A 21,074-nucleotide genomic window follows, 5' to 3' on the forward strand; every position below is an offset into this window, starting at 1 on the left:
CGGAAGTAATCAGTAATGCTCCCACCTGAGGCAGAGGTTTCCTCTCCTTGCAGTTGATGCCGCCAACAAGGACCATGTTTGGCATCAGGGGTCTGGGGTACTCCATGATGAAGTCGTATCGCAGCAGCCAGATGGTGTTCCGGCTCAGTAGCTGGACTAGAGTCACGTCCTTCTTCAGAAACCTGATGGCCAGCTCCTCAAATGGCGAATACAAAAAATAACACAGCAACTGTTCTAAGAATGTGGCCATCGTGTTTGCAGCTCTTTGGAGAAAGGTCATTCGATCATTGTTACCCGTGAACATTCTTGGCACAAACGAGAGAGGCCGAGGACACTGAGTGGCTGAATATTCCAAACCGCAAGGGATTCCTCGCAGCAAGTTCACGATGGGGAGAGTGAGGTACTCACCAACGATCGCACCACAGGGGGAGAAAGGGTCTGTCAGCAGGGCATCAAATTTTTCTTCAGCCAGCTCCTCCATCAGCTCCGTGTTAAACAGTAAATACTCGCATTGAGACAGGAAAAACTGTCTGAAATCACTTATATGTTCCAAGCTACTCCTAACTCTTTCGTAAAAAGTCCCATTGTAAAAAGCCATCTGCACTAGATTTCTGTAAACCTGATCCACATCATCTTGGCTGAAGGGAATGAAATAGGTTTTGCTGGTGTAGTGACGGGACGTCTTAATCATCAAAGAATGTTCAGGGTAAACTGCAACAATCTGGTGTCCTCTTCCGTGAAGCTCCTCCACTATGGTTTTCATGCTGAGCCAATGACTCCCATCGACAGGGACAGCCAGCAGCTTGCCGCTCTCGGCCGGAATCCAAGACCACTGCAAGCAAACCAGGAACCACACGAGCTGGCCAGTGGAACGATAAACCGGAGCCATTGCAGGAAGCAACTCAAAGCCACTGTGGAGAGAGCAGTGACAGAGTCAGGTGAGGCCTCGGCATTTAAATGCCGTCCAATGAAACCCCCGACAAACCTCGTTATAATCATATTTTCTACAGAGACTGAAAACTGGATTATTAATGTTTAATAGGACATCCTGCAATCATTTACTCTGGAAGGTCATTCATTAGTTAATATTTTCCCACCCTTTCACAAGACATAAGAGCAGTATTAAGCCATGCAGTTCATCAAGTCTACTCTGCCATTTAATCATGGTTGATCTATCTGTCCCTCTCTACCCAATTCTGCTGCCTTCTCCCCATAACATTTGACACCCTTTCTAATCAAGAATCTGTCAATCTCCACTTTAAAAATACCCAATGACTTGGCCTCCATAGCCGTCTGTGACAAAGAAATCAACACCCTCTGACTAAACAAATTCCTCCGCATCTCCTTTCTAAAGGTACATCCTTTCATTCTGAGGCTGTGCCCTCAATCATAGACCCACCAGTGGAAACATCCGCTCCACATTCACTCTATCCAAACCTTTCATTTTTGGGTAAGCTTCAATGAGGTGCCCTCTCATCCTTACTGTATAAACTCCAGTGAGTGCAGACCCAGAGCCTTCAAACGCTCATCATACATTAACCCAATCATCTTTGGGACCATTCTCGTAAACCTCCTCTGGCCGTGTCCAACACCAGCACAACCCTCCTCAGAAATTGGATTAATTTCAAAATGAAACTTTATGCCAGTGAGAAATTGGATTGTGCAAACAGTGCATATGGATAGAAACTGCCATGTTAGCAGTTGGACTGGTCCCCTCAGCAATCTCAGTTATTTTCAGACCACAGAACTACTTAAAATACAGAAATAAAGTTAATACATTTCTAGTCCTTTGACTTTGCACATTGTCTTTAATGACATTGGTGTACCCGATTGTTAGTGATTTACGTTTGAGGATTAGTTGCTGTTGTAATGTAAACGTTTAATTTAGTCCTGCGGCCAGCGGCTCCAGAGATGTTTTTAAATAGCCTGCCCCTTGCTCTGGTGCTGATGGCAACAGATTTTTTTTATTTCCAAAGATAAACTTTATTCATAGTAAAAAATTATTTCCATAACAGAAACAGTGCAAAACCTTTAAAGACATTCTCAGCGACTATACATTCATGTGTGCCATATTCAGTTATGTTCACAATTATACTTAAACCAAGCCACTCATGAAGCCCCCCCCCCCCCCCCCCCCCCCCCGGGTGATATCCCTTCCCTTATTTGATGGACTCTGCCCCTCAAAGTCCCGCAGCGGGATCCTAGACTATGGTCCTCCCGCACATTGACCCAGGAGCATTGGCTGCACAGAGCTTCAATGTGTCCCTCAGGTTCAAGTTCAAGTTGACATTTATTGTCACTTAACCAGTTAAGGTACAGTGAAATATGAGTTACCATACAGCCATACTAAGTGAAAAGCAACAATACACACAGCCCCATAAAATAAAATGTAACATAAACATCCACCACATCCAACCGTGCTTTGATGCATCCTGATATAATGCTTTTGAAGGAGCATCCATGGAAGTTGGAGAGGGTTGTTAGGGCATGCTGAATTTCCTAAGCCGCCTCAGTAAGTAGAGGCGTGGTGTTCTTTCTTGGTTATAACTGGTCCAGGACAAATTGCTGGTAATATTTATTCCTCAGAAGCTTTCAACCATCTCTACATCGTCGCCAACAGTGTAGACTGGGATGTGTATACTCCTTTGCTTCTTAAAGTCAATCACAATCTCCTTTGTCTTGCTGACATTGAGGGAGAGCGTATTGACTTGGCACCAAGTTGCAAAGTTCTCAATCTCCTTTCTGTGCTTCTAGTCGATGTTTAGCAGCAAGATGGGTCTCATTCCTAATATTATTCCTATCCGCTTGATTATAAGGGTGATGATAAGAGTTCACTCTGGCAGATTTCGTTGGAACACAACTCCTCCAAGTTAACCACTTTCAGCACTCCATTTGGTCGTTACAGATTTCTTCGTATGCCTTTTGGAATAAGTTCTGCTAGTAAAGTATTTCAACAAGCTATGGAGCAGTTGTTTGCAGGTTACCCATACTCTATCATCGTGGATGGCATCCTTGTTGCGGGACGAACTGTCGAAGAACACAATGCCAATCTGACAAAGATCTTGGATCACGCCAAGGCCATCAACTTCAAGCTGAACCCTCAAAAATGCAAATTCAGGGTAAATGAGATGAAATACCAAGGCCATGTGTTTACTAAAGAAGGCCTAAAAAGTGATCTGGCGAAAACCAGTGCTATCAACGAGCTCCCAGCACCCACAGACGTGCTAAGTTTGCAGAGATTCCTTGGCATGGTGAACTACTTGAGCAAATTCATTCCGGGTTTCAGCAAAATATCAGTCCCATTGCGCCAGCTTACACACAAAGACACTGCTTGGACTTGGCACGAGCAACAGCAGAAGGCGTTCGACACTCTTAAGCAGCAGATGTCTTGTGCTCCTACTATCGCTCATTTTGATCCTAAACTCTGTCCTCTGTCAAGCTTCTAAAGTTTGCGGATGACAACGAGTCATGCCCTCTATTATCTCGTTAGGTCAAACAGGGTTCATACCAAGCCGACAGTCTTCCCACAATACTAGGCATCTCCTTAACATCATCCATTCACCGAGTAGTGAGACCCCAGAGATAGTGGTCTCCCTCGACGCCGAAAAAGCTTTCGATAGGTTCGAGTGGAGGTACCTATATGAGGCTATGGACAGGATTGGCCTCGGTAACAGTTTTATTCTTTAGGTCAGTTTATTATACTCGTCCCCGGTGGCCCCAGTACAAACAAACGACACACTGTCGCCCCACTTCCCCCTTCAGAGAGGTACCAGACAGGGTTGCCCGTTATCACCACTCCTGTTTGCTGTCGCGATAGAACCCTTGGCGGTTTGGTTACGCTCAGAAAAGGGCTTTAAAGGTATGACACGGTTCGACACAACTCATAATGTCTCATTGTATGCGGATGACCTGCTCCTGTACATCTCGAACCCAGTCAGCTCTCTCCCTGTGATTACGAATATCTTAGAACGGTTTGGTGCGTATTCTGGTTATAAACTTAACTACTAAAAGAGTGAGCTATTACCGATTAACTCATTGGCTAAGCAGCTCCCTCGCTCTGTAACCTCATTCAAATGGGCAGAGGACGGGTTTCGCTACCTCGGCGTCTTTATCACAACACCCTTATCTGATATGTTCCGCACAAACTTTCTGCCTCTGGTTGAGAAAGCCGAAAGAGATTTTGACCGCTGGTCAGTTTTACCGCTATCCCTCGTGGGCCGGATAAATCTGGTCAAGATGGTCGTCCTACCCAAATTTCTGTATCTTTTCCAGCACATCCCTATACTTATCACTAAATCTTTTTTTTGATAAATTAGAAAGGACAATATCTAAATTTTTATGGGGTAGCAAACCAGCTAGAATCCGAAAGACGGTACTACAGTCTCCTAAGAATGACGGCGGTTTGGCACTTCCTGACTTTAGGCGATACTACTGGGCAGCTAACTTGCAAACACTCCTGTATTGGATGAATGATGATTGCGATCACCTACCGACCTGGGTACACATGGAAAAGGCGAGTTCACGTCTCCCGTTGCGGTCTGTCCTATGCTCCCAACTCCCCCTTTCTATAACATCTGTGGGTGCAGGCCCAATTGCGTCCCTCTCGCTCAAGATATGGAGTCAACTCAGGAAAAACTTTGGTTTACAAGCACCTTCTATCTTGACCCCACTGCTTAAAAATCACATCTTTAAACCTTCAAGTACAGACCACACATTCAAAACCTGGCACAGCAACTGTATCAGTTGTATCAAAAACCTATATAAGGATGGCATCCTTGTCCTTTGCAGAGCTCTCGTCCAACTATAGCCTCCCAAACTCCCACCTTTTTCGTTTTTTCCAGATAAGGGATTTTGTGAAGAAGACATTCCCCCATTTCCCAAATCGCCCCCCTGAAACCCTGACCGATTCCATCCTAGCTCTAGATCCCAACCGGAAGAAATGCATCTCTGTTTTGTATAACTTGTTAGGGTCGGTTATATAGAAACTTCATACCTCATTAAAAGCTGCGTGGGAGGGCGAGCTGAATACGAAACTAACAGACCAGCAATGGGACTCTGCCTTGGATTTGATCCATTCTTCCTTCATATGTGCCCATCATGGCCTAATCCAATGCAAAGTCCTTCACAAAGTCCACTACACAAATTAAAGATTATCTAGAATTTACCGCGCTGTTAGGGACACCTGCAACAGATGTAATCAATCTCCTGCCAACCATAGCCATATGTTTTGGTCTTGCCCTAAGCTAGCAGTCTTTTCGAGGAGTGCTTTCGACTTGATAAGCAGAGCCTACGGCCAGACTATTCCTCCAAATCCACTGTCAGCCATTTTCGGTACCCCTCCCAACACCAACCTCTCTGTTGCGGTGAAACGGGTCCTAGCTTTTACAACCTTGTTAGCCCGGAGACTGATCTTGCTTAACTGGAGGCTCACCTGTCCCCCGACACACGCCCGCTGGATTAAGGAGGTGCTTTACAATTTAAAGCTTGAAAAACTTAGGGTCTCTCTAAAAGGCTCTACCAAGACATTCCTAGATACATGGAACCCTTTCTTTGAACTTGTTAACTCTCTCAACTTGTCCCCGGACTCGGAAGAGGACTGAGTGCTCTCCACCATTGTTCTGCTCTACTGCAGCTGCTCTCCCGTTAACCCTCCCCCCCCCTTCCCACACTTATTTATTTAATTACTTACTTATTTACTGTTATTATGACCCTCTTTTTTTTCTTTTTTTTTTAGTACTTTTTGTTTTGTTTATCTTACCATATTTGTGTGGATGTGTACGTATGTGAGTGTTGTTTGTTCCCGTTTGGTTCCGACCTGATTCGGGTGGGTTGAAAGTGGGTAAGGGAAAGGTGTTTGAGGGTCGCTTACATACTGTTGCACAATTAGGCCTTGACTGTCACTGTCTGTTATTATTGTATGTATGCAAATAGCTGTGAAATTCAAATAAAAAGATTTAAATAAAGTTTGCGGATGACACAACCCTGATTTGACTGATCCACGATGGGGAGGAATCTGCCTACAACAACCTAGAGCTCAATGCTCTTAAGACAGTGGAATTGATTGTAGACATTAGGAGAGCTCCCCCTCCCCTCAACCCACTCACCATCAACAACACCACAGTCACATCTGTGGAGTATTTTAAGTTCCTGGGAACCATCATCTCCAAGGACCTTAAGTGAGGGGCTACCATCCACTCTACAGTCAAAAAGGCACAACAGAGGATGTACTTCCTACTGCAGCTGAGGAAGCACAATCTGCCACAGACAATGATGGTACAATTCTACACGGCCATCGTAGAGTCTGTTCTCACCTTCTCCATCATGGTCTGGTTTGGCTCAGCCACCAAGCACGACACCTGGAGGCTGCAGCGAATATTGGCTGCAACCTTCCCTCCATTGATGAACTGTACACTGCAAGGGCCAGGAAGCGAGAGGGCAAGATCATCTCTGACCCCTCTCACCCTGGCCACAATCTCTTTGAATCACTTCCCTCTAGAAGGTGACTCCGGACTGTCAAAGCTGCTACAGCCAGACATAAAAACAGTTTTTATACACGAGTAGTTGCTCTACTCAACAGCCAAAAATCTGTAGCCTCCCTTTGATCTGGTATGTTGTTGGTTCACATGCTTGATCAATGGTGTTTTATCATAAATGTTTTATAATAATTAATGTTTAGTGTTTTCTGAGTCATTCGTAACTGTCACTGTATGTCATGTTGTTACTTGTGGGCGGTGCACCAAGGCAAATTCCTTGTATGTGAATAATTGGCCAATAAACTTACTTACTTACTAAACGATCGGTCACACTGACGTGACACCTCACAACACGGACTAGGCGCAGCATGTCTTCACAATGAAGGTAGCGGCAATAAGCCTGTTGCCTATGCCTCGTGCACTATGACTGGCACAGAACAACGATATGCCCAAATTGAGAAAGAGCTGCTGGCGGTTGTTTTCGCCTGCAAGAAATTTAACAAATTTATCTTTCGACACACGGTCATTATTGAAACTGACCACCAACCTCTGATCAGCATCTTTAACAAACCGATCCATGCCTCTCCAGCGCATGTTGTGATCACATTACATTGTTGTGATCTACAAACGCGTTAAGGATATGTACCTGGCTGACACTCTCTCACGTGCACCCCAGAAAACCTACAAGGGTCCGCACTCGCTGGATGATCTTTGTCCTAATGACTGTGTCTTTTATCTCCTCGTCCTGTATGGAGGATTTGGTTGCCCACACTGCTGCTGACAGTACTCTACAATCGCATACCTCCGTCATTAAGTGCGGCTGGCCAGACAAACATTACAATTACATTACGTTCCTGGTGAACTTCTACCGCTGCACCATCGCGAGCATCCTTACCAACTGCATCACAGTATGGTATGGCAACTGCTCTGTCTCCGACCGGAAGGCATTGCAGAGGGTGGTGAAAATTGCCCAACGCATCACCGGTTCCACGCTCCCCTCCATTGAGTCTGTCCAAAGCAAGCGCTGTCTGCGGAGGGCGCTCAGCATCGCCAAGGACTGCTCTCACCCCAACCATGGACTGTTTACCCTCCTACCATCCGGGAGGCGCTACAGGTCTCTCCGTTGCCGAACCAGCAGGTCGAGGAACAGCTTCTTTCTGGCGGCTGTCACTCTACTCAACAACGTACCTCGGTGGCACTCCTCAGCCTACACCAGCACAACAACCCACGTCAGCAATGGCTGGTTTGCCAGTGGCGACGCCCCCTTCACCTGCACTACAGTCTCCTGTTCCATCACCGGCAATGCTGGTTCAGTCTCCCTCACTTGTGAAGCCACCAGCTCTGTCCCCGGTGGGGAAAAACATAGTTGGTCTTTATCGCACACGTGCTGGTCGTGTTTGCAAGCCCACCGTGAAGTACCCGGGCTATGTTTGACTTTCCTCCAGTTTATTATCAATTACTTTGCATGCCCTACTTAGTTAGTGGTTTTGGACTGATGTTTAATTCTTTAAGAGGGAGGATGTAGATCAGTTTCACTCAAAGTATGAGTCATACTTTGTAGCTATGCCCACTAGTTTAACAGAAAGCTTCCCTACCTTGTTTTCACAGTCTTAGAGAAACATGCTAGAATGAAGTTTCCCATGTCGTAACGTTAATAAAGTCTTTGGACCTTTATCACGGTGTAAGACTTCACCGAGTTACTTAAACAGAAGAATCACAACACTCTTCCTCATGCAGTCTGTCATGCTGCTCAGCAGAAGCATTGCCCACACGGGCACACCTTGTCCTACAGAGCCACATACAACTCAGCCAGTGGATGAAGCCAGTCAGCTCTTTCAGGGTTAATGGTTGGTCCAGACTCTCCCAACTATTGTCCACCAAGACCTCCAGTGATAGCCTCAGTGAGGGCAGCACAGCAGCGCAGCAATAGAGTTGCTGCTTTACAGCGCCAGAGACCCAGGTTCGATCTTGACTAGGTGTGCTGTCTGCACAGAGTTTGTTTGTTCTCGCTGTGACCGCATGGATTTTCTCCGGGCGCTCCAGTTTCCTCCCGCACTCTAAAGACGTGCAGGTTTTGTAGATTAATTGGCTTTGGTAAATTATAAACAAAATATCCATAGTGTGCGGCATAGTGTTAGTGTATGGGGTGATCACTAGTCGTCACAGACTTGGGGGGCTGAAAGTTCTGTTTCCGCGCTCCATCTCTAAAGTCTAAAGTTTAAAATTAAAGGACTGGAAGTTCTGGGAGGCTGTTCTGTCTGCGGCCTCACTGTCTTACAGTCCAGCATAGGATCTACAGATACTCAATATGTCTACCTGCAAGGATTTTACTAAGCCCTGTTCTTCCTTAAGGCTGTGAGTCGGAGAGCTCCCACTGCAATTCTTTTGCAAGAAGTGTGGACATGTCTCATACTGCTCCATGTAGCAGACTCCTGAGAGAAAGGTGATCTTGGAAGATTCTGAGGCAAAGAGCACAGCTCTTCACCTCTCAGAATGTCTCCCTCACCCGCAACCCCCTTGACTGCAGAAGGAGAAGTTGCTGCATGTCTGTGTGGAGTTGGCACAATTCCCTCTGACCCCGTGTTCAAGAAGGAACTGCAGATGCTGGAAAATCGAAGGTACACAAAAATGCTGGAGAAACTCAACGGGTGCAGCAGCATCTATGGAGCGAAAGAAATAGGTAGCGTTTCGGCCCGAAACGTTACCTATTTCCTTCGCTCCATAGATGCTGCTGCACCCGTTGAGTTTCTCCAGCATTTTTGTGTACCTTCCCTCTGACCCTGTCTTGCTTTCTGAACACCTTTGAGAATGAAGAAGTTCTTGAAGGGTTTCGGCCCGAAACGTTACCCATTTCCTTCTCTCCATAGATGCTGCTGCACCCGCTGAGTTTCTCCAGATTTTTTGTGTACCTTCGATTTTCCAGCATCTGCAGTTCCTTCTTAAACACTTGATGTTCTCCTTGGTTTCTCCCCATCAGTGTATTGGGAAGTCAAAGAATTGTCAGTAGCTGTGGTACTCCAACCTGCATCATCCTGCTTTAGCTCTTCGAGGTTCTCTGCGGTCAGCAGTTTGACATTTAACATCCATGAACCCCTGCCTGTTTTCAGGACCTCCTGCAGGTGACAGGAAGCAGTGGTCAGAGAAGAACGTCTGTGTTTCTGACAGCGACGGCCTTCGACATGAAGATGGAGTCACAGAGTCATACAGTAATACAGTGTAGAAACAGGCCCTTCGGCCCAACTTGCTCACACCAGCCAACAATGTTCCAGCTACACTAGTCCCAACTGCTCGCGTTTGGTCCATATCCCTCCAAACCTGTCCGATCCATGTAAATGACCAAAATTAGGTCAATCGGGGCAGGGCTGAGCCATCCAGGAGAAATGTGGCTGAGCTCCACCAGCTTTGCGTCCTTGACTGTCTCCACTAGGACCTGAGCTGCTGCCCAGTCTGGTGTTGGCACTGCCACATCGGCCAGCCACATCAATGATGCAGTTGAAGTCCCTGGTCAGAACGACCAGTCAGGACATTGCCAGCAGCGGTGGGATCTGCTGGAAGACAACAGATCTGCTCACTCCACACGGGCAAAGTGTACACATTTGTCATCCGGAGCTGAGAGTTATGGTATATTACATCCACATGAGGAGAAGGCCACCAGCCACCTGCCTGACAGCAGTGATGGAGAATCCCGCTCTCTACCCTGCCCGCACAGCAGAAAACCCAAGCCGCAAGTGAGACAGTCATTGGCCCCTGACCTTGCCGACAGTCCATGGGGTAACTGTAGCAACCATCTCCGAGTGCTGCTGCGGTGGAGTAGCCCACACGCTTGGATATAAGTCACATCTGCCTTGACCTTGGGAAGGACCTGCAAGGTGTTAACACATTGCAAAGAGCTCTTTGCGCATGTTTAGTAATGCCAGCTTTATCTCCATTGTAATGTTGGAGTAAAGTCCTTCGTCATGAGCCCTCACATCTAGTGCATTGCTGAACTGTAGCACTGTTTCTGGCCTCAGGCACTGGGTGTCATGTTCCTCAGGAAGAGGGGTCTCTTCTGGGCAATGCTGGTGGTGTTGCTGGGAGGAGATCCCTCCCTGATCCTCTCTCCTCCGGAAGCTCCACGCCCTCTGTCTCCTGGATCTTGGGTAGTGGTGTATTGAGTGAATGATTGTGGATGGGATGCCTAACAAGTGGACTGCTATGTTCTGTATGGTGCCAAGCTTCATGGCTGCTGTTAAAACTGCACTTATCCATTGTACTTACCTGGTAGGTCCCCCTGTTCAGTGCTGCAGTTTGGGGACAATTTGATCCAGGATTGCCCAACGACAGGCAATCCCAGGATAAGTAAGTTCACCAGCACATGAATTACATCATTGCACTGACCCTGATCTGAAATCATGTCAGGGATCCGAGGTTGACCAGACGGATGTGCCTGCTTGAATTCCCTAAATGTAAAATGGTCCTGAAATAATCCAAGCAGTCCACTGTCAGCTACCCAAACATTCAGAAACCTCAATAGCTCATCAGTGGCCCAGCCTGCAGTCCTCCTTTCAACTCACCAGAGCCACATTCACAAGCTTCATTTAAACTTACCGTGTTCTTTGGAAAGTGTATTTCAATAATCTGCGACATCAGAAACAAAGTGAATCAAGAGTGCAGAGGGCAAACAATGAGAGTAACATACAACCGTCCATGAAATCTGCCATCCGTGCACCACCAATTTAGTTGTTAACACGCTAAGAGTCAAGAGTGTTTAATTGTCATATCTACCGAAACGGAACAATGAAATTCATACATAAACATAAAGAGTGGTATTTCTAGTTAATTTATTATCTTTGAAGTCAATGTCTAAAATTATTAAAGCAAAAAGACTTTCAAGGATATGAGAGAAAAAGACATAAGAGTTCAACAATAACATTACTTTGAAATAATGAATATTGAAACAAAGTTTTCATTAGAAAGGGGACAAGTTTAAAAACTAGATATAAAATCCTGTAATCATTTTCTGTGTGATAGTGATCTATGCTTTGGTATGAATAATATCCAGTCCACATTTCTCACCATTCGACTTACTCAAACAAAGTAATGAACTGGTAACTACTAAGAAAGAGTTTGCAGTGACAATCGATCCAAACAACTTGCATTAATGACTCCTTCATTTCATTCAATTAATAAAGAAGTTTGGTAGAACAGATTTTGGGAAATGCACTCACCACAAATCTATAAGAAGAAATTGTCCAGACCTCCGAAAGGACGGTAAAGTAGAAAAAAGTGCTGAGAAACTCAGTGGGTGTGGCAGCATCTATGGAGCCAAGGAAAGCTAGGCAAAGTAGCTCCAAACTCAGCAGCTCAAATTTCACCTCAGGGTGTGGGATAAAAACAGGACAAACTTGTTCTCAACAGTTACACAAAAAAGCTGGAGAAACTCAGCGGGTGCAGCAGCATCTATGGAGCGAAGGAAATAGGCAACGTTTCGGGCCGAAACCCTTCTTCAGACCTTCTTCAGTTCTCAACACACCGCCACAGCAAAGATTGAGGATTTAATAATTGTAGGGAGCTTTTGCATTTTTCAGCTTGAAATTGTGCAATCTGGTGCATACTGTAGTGAGTCTTTTAACTTACACTTGAATGCAACATTTATGCTTTAAATTGGATTAGGTATGAATAAGGTTAGGCTAAATTGCATTCCTAATTACATTCCACAATAGAGCAGGCTCTGATCAACAGATGCAGCACATGAATTACTATATTCATGTAAGGAAATCAGATTATAATTCATGCTGTTATGCATATATATAGAGAAAAACCACTTAGAAACAAGGCAAGAGTCGGACTTTCATCACTGTTCTGCACAAATAAATCAATCAGCCTTACCCTTTGACTATAGAAACAAGACGAAAATAATGCCACATATTCAATCATATATGGTTCAATGAAATTAAGGTATATATTTTAAAAATATATATAAAAACAGGCCCTTCAGCCCACCAAGTCCACACCGACCAGCAATCTATCATACACTAGTTCCATCCATCATGCCAGGGACAATTTACAGAAACCAATTAACCTACAAACCTGCACTTCTTTCGGATATGAGAAAAACCGGAATATCCAGAGAAAACCCATGTGGTAGTAAGGCAGCAACTCTACCGCTGTGCCACCGTGCCACCCCATTAAATTATTTTTTCAGTAATATATTTATTATGGTGTCACGTCAATAAAGGTGAACATCTGATTCTGATTTCTGCCCTTAGTTGGATAACACACATCTCCAGTTATTATTGTGTTTTATGGCTGGTTTTCAACCTCTTCAGTCTGAAGGTCTCGACCCAAAACATCACCCATTCTTTCTCTCCAGAGATGTCCTGCTGTGTTTTTCTAGTTTGTAGTTTCTATCTTCAGTTTAAACCAGCATCTGCAATTCCATTCCCTCCAAGTAGCCCTACACTATTTGTAAGCAAAACAGGTCCTATTCTCGTAATATTATTCACCACAACTAAGTTTTTTATTCACCTCCATTGCTGCAGAGAATACAATCCCAGGTATCAAATCTTTCTTTAAAATGAAAAAAAAATTCCAGCCCTGCCAACATCTTCATAAATCGCCCCTGGATCCTCTCCAGAGCAAATCCACCCTTTCTACAATGAGTCATAGTCTTACAGAATGGAAACAGGCCATTCATCCCAACTTGTTAATGCAGATCAAGATGCCCCATCTAAACTAGTCCGCATTTGGCCTATATCCCTTTGAACCGTGTGTGTGCCAGTGTGTGTGTGAGAGTGTGTGTCAGTGAAGCGGCGCCAACACCCGGAGACGCCTGGGGAGCGTTTCCCTCTCACCCCTCCCCCTCCCCGGTTTCTTCCCCCCGCTCCCCACCCGGGAACGGGGGCCGGCCAAGGTGCTCTGTGTCCAGCTGGGGTCTGGGGGAGGTGAGGGTCGGTGACCCGGGGGTCGGGCATCGGTGCTGAGCCTCAGCCCGTGATTCTTCACCGCGGCTCCGGAGACGGCACCGACGCCCCCACTCACCCGGTCCGCTCCTGGCTCCGGGCCGAGGTTAAAACTCCATGGGGTGTGGACAGAGCAGCCGACGGACACAAAGCCGCCGGAGGTGGGGTGGGACGTGCCTTGCCTCTGGGGGGAAGGGGGAGAGGGGGGTTGGTGCTGGGACCACCGCCGTGTCTCACCTATCACACCATCTGCACGGGAGAAACTAAACTACCTTTTCCCACCCAAAATCAGGCCGGTAGTTTGACAGCCCTGCATTAAACCAATGCCCTCTAGTTCTTGAATCACATATCCCGGGAAAAAGACTATGCATTCAACAATTTTTGCTTTATTTGCTTTAACTTCCTGCAGATTTTTGAGCGTGAGAAATTTGTGATCAGTGTGAGAGCGTGAGAATTTTGTGAAATGCATGAGTCTCTTGCTCAATGCGTGAAAGTTGGCAGTCCTGCTAATAATGCAAGTTCCAATCGTTTGGACAAAAATCACTTATTACTACTTTATAACAGTTAAGTTACTTTAAGACCATTTCAGAAATTATGGCGGTCAATTAACAATCAACTACCAAATTAAAGTAAACTAAAAAGAAATAACGTTCCCTTTCCTGACTCTACCTCATAAATACTTTAACGCTGTTAACAGAGCAAAGGGATATTAATCTCAAGAATCAAAATAGGGAAAGTGGGGGCAATTTTGCTTAAATGGTAATTCTATGCCCATTCAGACCTTCATAGAGTCAGAGTTATACAACATGTACGTGGCTGGCCCAATTTGTCCATACTGATCAAGTTGGCATTCTGCGTGCCCAGGGACTGGCTGCCATTCCCAGATCAGCTCTCGTCCCAGGGACTGGCTGCAGTTCCCAGGTCGGCTCGCTTGCCTCGACCCTGCGATAACAAAATGAAAAAACCCCACGGTTTTTCGGGTTATGGACCGGATTCGGCCCGTGTGCCGTAGGTTGCAGAACCCTGTCCTAGATGTTTGGCCTCATTGTGGATCCCCCCCCCCCCCCCCATGTTTTACAACTGATTCACCTGGTTAGTTCCATCTCCGGCTGCTTCATGTTGTCGGCGGCTGCACATCCAACCAAGAAAGAATAGCAGAGAAGAACCGCGACAACACTCACAGCCGTACTGGAAACCAGAACATGGCATTATAGAGAGATAGAGCACAGAAGCAGAACCATCAGCTCGCCAAGTCTGCATTTACCATCAATAGCTAATCCTGCACTAACCCATTTTTATTCTACCACTCACCTATACAATGGAGGCAATTTAGAGCAGCCAAAATTTCCCTACAAAACCACACATTTTTAGGATGTAGAATATAACCAGACAAAATCCATGAGGAGAACGTGCAAATTCCAGACAGCCGGAGGTCAGGATTGAACCTGGATCTCTGGAGCTGTGAGGCAGTGGTTATAAACACTGTGCCAAATCTAATGCAGAGAAGTGCTGGTATTTTCCCATAAAGTCTGTGTCATTAACTGCCAACGGGGAATTTGATAAATACTTGAAGAGTATAAATATTAAAAGAGTAACAATTTGCAGATTGTACTAACAATAAAGAGGGGAGTGCAGCTGGTTGATAAAACACTTCATGGATCTGGCACAAATACAGTGACTGGAAAGGCCTATTCTATGTTGCAAAATCCCATATTTGATTATTTAAAAAATCAGTTTGAAGATAATCACCGTCTCTTGTTTGTATTAGGTTGCTTTATGTTTACCATCTGCATTAGATTGAGTGCCCATTGTCCAGCGTGCAGAACAAACTTAACTTTTAGACCAGCAGAAAGGAGGAATTGTGTACATAATGAACAGCTGATCTGATATCTCTCCTCTCTGGCCTATTTGCTACCTTCAGAACATAAAGAAGAGGCTGATTCAAAACCAGAGTCCATTTTAGGCTGGGGTTAAAAATTTATAATCAAGTATTTTATTGTCATGTACTTACCTCAGATCTTTGTAGGGCACTTAGCACAACTTGTGCTGGTCTGCAAAGTAACTTGGACTTTTTTGGAATATAGCTGTGAGCTCAGTAATTCTTTCTGTTCCAGTTTCTATTCCACAGAGTTAATCATGTTTAAATTTTCTGCACTGCCACATTCTAACATGAAAACGTAAGTGACGTGCTTCCTGCTGACATATGGTTGCATTTAAACTTTAACCTCCAATTCCACTGCGCCAATCCTTGTCCTTCATTCCAAATTTTTCGTCACAAATATTTGAAAGGTTAAATTCAGTCCTCCTCTAAAATGGGCACGGACACATCTGAATTGATTAACCCGTGCCAATTCATCGCAATATAACAGCCTGCTAAGTTTGTTCGTCAGCATGGGGGGGGGGGGGGGGGGGGGGGGGGGGGAGGGTAATATGGAGTCTTAGATTAAACAGGCACTTGGCTCAATTTGTTCATTCCGACCAAGGTGAGGTAGTCTCATTGAAAAGCACATCCCACCAGTTTCAAGAAGAACATCTTCTTCCCTGAGATATCAGACTCTTGAACGTATCTCTCGTATGCTAAGGATAAATACCCGATCTTCCAATCTAACTCATTGCGGCCCTTACACTGTAGAAAAAATCTGTACATCCTCTGTAGCTGTAACACTACATTGTACTATTTATTTTGCATTTCCTTAATACTCATAAGTGGTATGATCTGCCTGAAGAGCACACAAAACCAAGATTTCACTATATCTCAGTATACGTGACAATAATAAAGCAATACCAAAATGCATACATTTGGTCCATCTATCTTATCTATCTATCTATCTATTAAAACTATCTATCTATCTATCTTTAAAACTCTGTGCCTGACGACTGGCTGCCTTTCTGCCTTTTGATTCGTGCCCAATACTCGCAGATGTCCAATCGGAACGGCCGATGCTCGCAGATGTCCAATCGGAATGGCCGATGCTCGCAGATGTCCAATCGGAATGGATCCTTTCACTTTCTTCCTTTGATTCACTGCCACGCCAAATCCAGACGCTCAATCTCCCAGGTCTTTTCCATTTCGGTGGAGATTTCGCTTTTCTTTCTAAGTATCCGCTCCTCATTACATTTTGTCGCCTTCAAGTACACGTTTTTAATCAAATCCTTCTCCCCCCCCCCCCCCCCACTCACTCATTTTGTCGCCTCCTGCTGGCCAGCGACCATAATGGCTGCTGGCGCCCGCATTTCAACCTCAAGAGACGCCATTTAATTCGGCCTTTCAAGAACGGCTTCAGTTCGAGGGCCACGTCTCCTGTGGGGGCTGCGGGTAGGGAACGGCTACGGGTAGGGAACGGCTGCGTTGGGGGAGCAGACCCAACGGGTCTGCCATTGGTCTAGTATACTTTTAAAACTCTGTATGTGTGTGGGTGTACGGCGTTTTGCATTTGATTTGGTACTCCGCACAAACCAGACACAAAAACGCCGACATTTGTACCATTTCGCTAGCAATTTTACTTTTACATTCGCTCATCCACTCCTTGGTCAATTATTTCCCCAAATTTTGAGTAAAATTGATCACAAAACTCAAACAACACTCAATTTTTAAGATCTAAACGGCTCTTGCCAGCTGCTGACTTCACAATGCCCACATGCCGACCAATCCAGGCTCACCTGCCTCCAGTATGCTTCTAAGTACGCTCGCGCCACGTCTCCCGCTGCTGGACTCCAGCCCACCCGCCTGCCCGCTCACTCCAACCCTCCCCCCCACATGACCTCTCTCCCCCATCCTCTCCTCCCCTTCACTCCCAGTCGCCCTCTCCCCCCAGACAGAGCAGAACGCTGGCTGTTGCCAGAACCGCTACAATAGGCACAATGGTCCTTCCTATAGTGAACCCTGCTGCTGCTCAGTCTCTGATGGGGCTTTTTTTCACAGATTTAATCGTCACAATGCCCATATGCTGACCAATCCAGGCCCACCTGCCTCCAGTATGCCTCCAAGTACGCTTGCGTCATGCCTCCTGCTGCTGGACCTCAGCCCTCCTGCCTGCCCGCAACCGCACGTTGGGGGAACAGACCCAATGGGTCTGCACTTGGTCTATATACTTTTAAAACTCTGTGTGTGTGTGTATGTCATATTTTTGGCCTTTGATTCGTTACTCCGCCAAAACCAGACGCAAAAAACACTGAGATTTTTACCACTTCGCTAGCGATTTTACTTTTACATTCGCTCATCCACTCATTAAATTTTTCTGTACATATTTTTAATAAAACCCCCCCCCCCCCCCCCACTCCTCACTCACTCATTTTTTCGCCTCACGCTGGCCACCTTCTCATCGCGTGTCCCGCCCGCACGACCATAACAGTTGCTGCCGCCCGGTTCTCCTCCATTCCCCTTCTCCTTCGTGTGTGTGTGTGTGTGTGTGTGTGTGTGTGTGTGTGTGTGTGTGTGTGTGTGTGTGTGTGTGTGTGTGTGTGTGTGTGTGTGTGTGTGTGTGTGTGTGTGTGTGTGTGTGTGTGTGTGTGTGTGTGTGTGTGTGTGTGTGTGAGAGACGCCTCAGGCCGCTCCCTCCCCTCGCAACCACGAGTAACAGACCCAGTAACTATTAAAACTCTGATCTTGTGTGTGTGTTTGTGTGGATGTGGCCCTTGTGGCTAAAAGGATCAGGGGGTATGGAGAAAAGGCAGGGATGGGATACTGAGTTGGATGATCAGCCATGATCATATCGAATGGCGGTGCAGGCTCGAAGAGCCAAATGGCCTACTCCTGCACCTATTTTCTATGTTTCTATGTTTCGATGTGTCTGTCTGTCTGTGCGCGTACGTGTGTGTGTGTGTGTGTGTGTGTGTGTGTGTGTGTGTGTGTGTGTGTGTGTGTGTGTGTGTGTGTGTGTGTGTGTGTGTGTGTGTGTGTGTGTGTGTGTGTGTGTGTGTGTGTGTGTGTGTGTGTGTGTGTGTGTGCGCATGTGTGTGTGTGTGTGTATGTGTGGATTAAAATGTGAGCGATCACATCTACTCGAAGAAAATATGCGCTAACTGGAACATTTTTACATATTCCGGTAGAGATTTATCCCGTGGAGTCTGAAAACGCCTTATCTAAAAATTTAATGCTTTATTTCTCGAGTTATTTATGAAAATGTTCACAAATCTCAAATAACTTCGAAAATAAACGAGATGGTCTTGCGGACTGATGACGTCACAATGGATCTGACTGCCTGCCTCGGCTTCCGCTGCGAGTGATGTCACCCCTGTTCTGTCTTCTGTACTCTTAGCTTCTTAACTTTCACTTTTTAAAATTTGTCACTTAGCGCTTTTAAACTGCTGCTCAGGTCATGCTGTGTGCTCCGCTGCGCACCGCTGGGTTCCTTGAAGTTCTACAACATGGCGGCGGTCATTATCACAGCGTGGGTGCGGGGAAGCGTAGTGGAAAAGTAGCCGTGGCGGCCATTATGGGGGACGACCTCCTCTCCGCCTCTCCCGCCCGATCGTCTGTCACGAGGGTGGGTGGGTTTCTCCTCATGGAAGCCACGATCGGCCGGCCCTCCGCTGCTTTTGACAGTCTCAGATAACTCCAGGCCTCGCTCGGGTCCACGCCAGCCGCAGCCTCGCCCAGGCCTGGCATCTGGTGGGGAGGCTGCCGCCCCATCGCGAGCTGCCGCCCCGCTCCCCTCCTCACTCTCTCCCCCCCTCCTCTCTCTCTCTCTCCCCCTCCTGTCTCTCTCTCTCTCTCTCCCCCTTTCTCTCTCTCTCTCCCCTCTCTCTCTCTCTCTCCCTCTCTCTCCCTCTCCCTCTCTCTCTCCCCGCCCCTCCTCTCCCTTCCCCCTCCTCTCTCTCTCCCCCCTCCTCTCTCTACCCCTCTCCCACCCTCCATCCCCTCCTCTCTCTCTCTCTTCCCCCTCTCTCCCCTCACTCACCCCCTCCTATACCCTCCCTCCCTCCACCCCCCCACTCCCCCTCCCCTCCACCTCCCTCCCCCACCCTCCTTCTGCCTGCGAGTTGGGGGCTATGCATCAGTGGATAGGGTGGGTATGGGGTAAAAGGAGCAAATGAATAATATTCATATAATATCAAGGGGGATGGTTAGTGTGTGTATGGGGGGTAGTTGGTGTGTGTGGGGGGGTGGTTAGTGTGTGTATGGGGGGTAGTTGGTGTGTGTGGGGGGGTGGTTAGTGTGTGAGTGACGCCACCCCCCCAGCCCAACGGGTCCCACTTGGTCTAGTACACTATTAAAAGTCTTGGGTGAGTGCTGGAATATGGAGGAATGGGTGAGTGGTGGAATAATGCCTTGGGGAATGAGTTGCGTTGGGGGACCAGGCCTCCTGTGTGACAGGGACCCCACGGGTCACAGTTGGTCTAGTATCTTTCTAAATCTTTCTCGTCCAGGAATCTATCCAAATGCCTTTTGAACATTTTAATTAAACCCATCTCCACCATTTCCTCTGGAAGCCTGCTCCATTTACTCACCATTCTGTATGAGGAAAAACTTGTCCAGAGATCCCCTTTAAATCTTTGTCCTCATCTTAAACCTATGCTCTCTGGTTTTAGGCTCTCCTACCCTGGGAAAAAGACTGTGACCATCCATCTTATCTATAATGTTCCTAATGATTTTATAAACCTCTATAATGCGTCCTCAGCCTCTTTTGATCCAGGGAAAACAGTCCCAGTCTATCCAATTTCTCCTCATAACTTGACTCCCCAGTGTCACTATCACGAGTGAGTAGCCACACTTAAAGTTAATCTTGTCCTGCTTAAAGGCAGACTGCATTTCGTGACGGCTTTGAAATTGGAGAATGCGGCAGCTGACCTGGAAAATAGGGAAGAATGGGGAAGAGTAGGTTCCAGGTTTTGCAGATGATGTATTGGAATCCTTGGTAGAAGAGCTAGGTAGGAGGAGAGACATTTTGAAATGTCAGACATAAATTGCTTGGACATGGAATAAGGAGAGTGAACAGAGCTAGTGTGGCTCGCATGCGAGTCCATGTGCAAAGGATTCAGATTTGGCGAGCCAAAGAAAGCAAGCTGATGAGTGTGATTTAAAAATATACATGGGAAAATGTCGCGATGTCTGCAAAATGCCTGTAACTAATGTCAAAATCCTAGTGGCGGCACAGGGAAGCGATGGCCAACTTAATTCACATAATTACCGACTTGGCCACGATGCACTAACTGGTGGCCGATGTTACTGCTTCCACAGCAGCATAATCAACCACCCATGCTGCTGCAATGTCAGCTGTGAATTGGAGGGTACAAGTTCACAAGTTCTACGAGCAGAATTAGGCCATTTGGCTCATCAAGTCTACTCCGCCATTCAATCATGGCCAATCTATCTTTCAATCTCAACCCAATTCTACTGCCTTCTCCTCATAACCCCTGAACCTTGGCCAGTATATTATGACAGCTTAAGCATCTGCTCCCAGCAGATCATGAAGGTTGCTGATGTGCAGCACTTGCCCAGTGGCATCTATTCCATTATGACCGCATCTGTCCTCTCTCAGATACATTTTCAGGAGGATCAAGGATTTGAAGATTTTTGGAATCTGATTCCAGAAAAGGAGTTGAGGCATGGGGTAGATCATCCATGATTAGTTTAGTTTAGTTTAGAGATACAGCACGGAAACAGGCCCTTCAGCCCACAGAGTCTGCACCAACCAGCGATCCCCACACATTAACACTA

General features: G+C 46.4%; 1 protein-coding gene across 2 annotated transcripts in view; it reads right to left on the bottom strand.

Annotated features, from left to right (window-relative positions):
• Positions 1-15,623, bottom strand: part of LOC129698935 (UDP-glucuronosyltransferase 1A1-like) — a 31,503-nt gene extending 15,880 nt beyond the window's left edge. Inside the window, exons 1-2 of one of the 2 annotated variants that reach the window (XM_055638418.1) lie at positions 15,426-15,623; positions 26-911 (exon numbers count right to left, since the gene is read on the bottom strand). In XM_055638418.1, coding sequence (XP_055494393.1) covers positions 26-889 — 864 coding nt within the window. In that variant the 5' untranslated portion in view covers positions 890-911; positions 15,426-15,623. Of the gene's footprint in view, positions 1-25; positions 912-11,680; positions 11,797-15,425 lie in introns of those variants that run through there. The other variant, XM_055638417.1, reaches the window with a different exon arrangement.
• Positions 15,624-21,074: the final 5,451 nt, after the last annotated feature.

This window comes from Leucoraja erinacea, chromosome 7 (assembly GCF_028641065.1).
Source record: "Leucoraja erinacea ecotype New England chromosome 7, Leri_hhj_1, whole genome shotgun sequence".
Classification (NCBI taxonomy): domain Eukaryota; kingdom Metazoa; phylum Chordata; class Chondrichthyes; order Rajiformes; family Rajidae; genus Leucoraja; species Leucoraja erinaceus.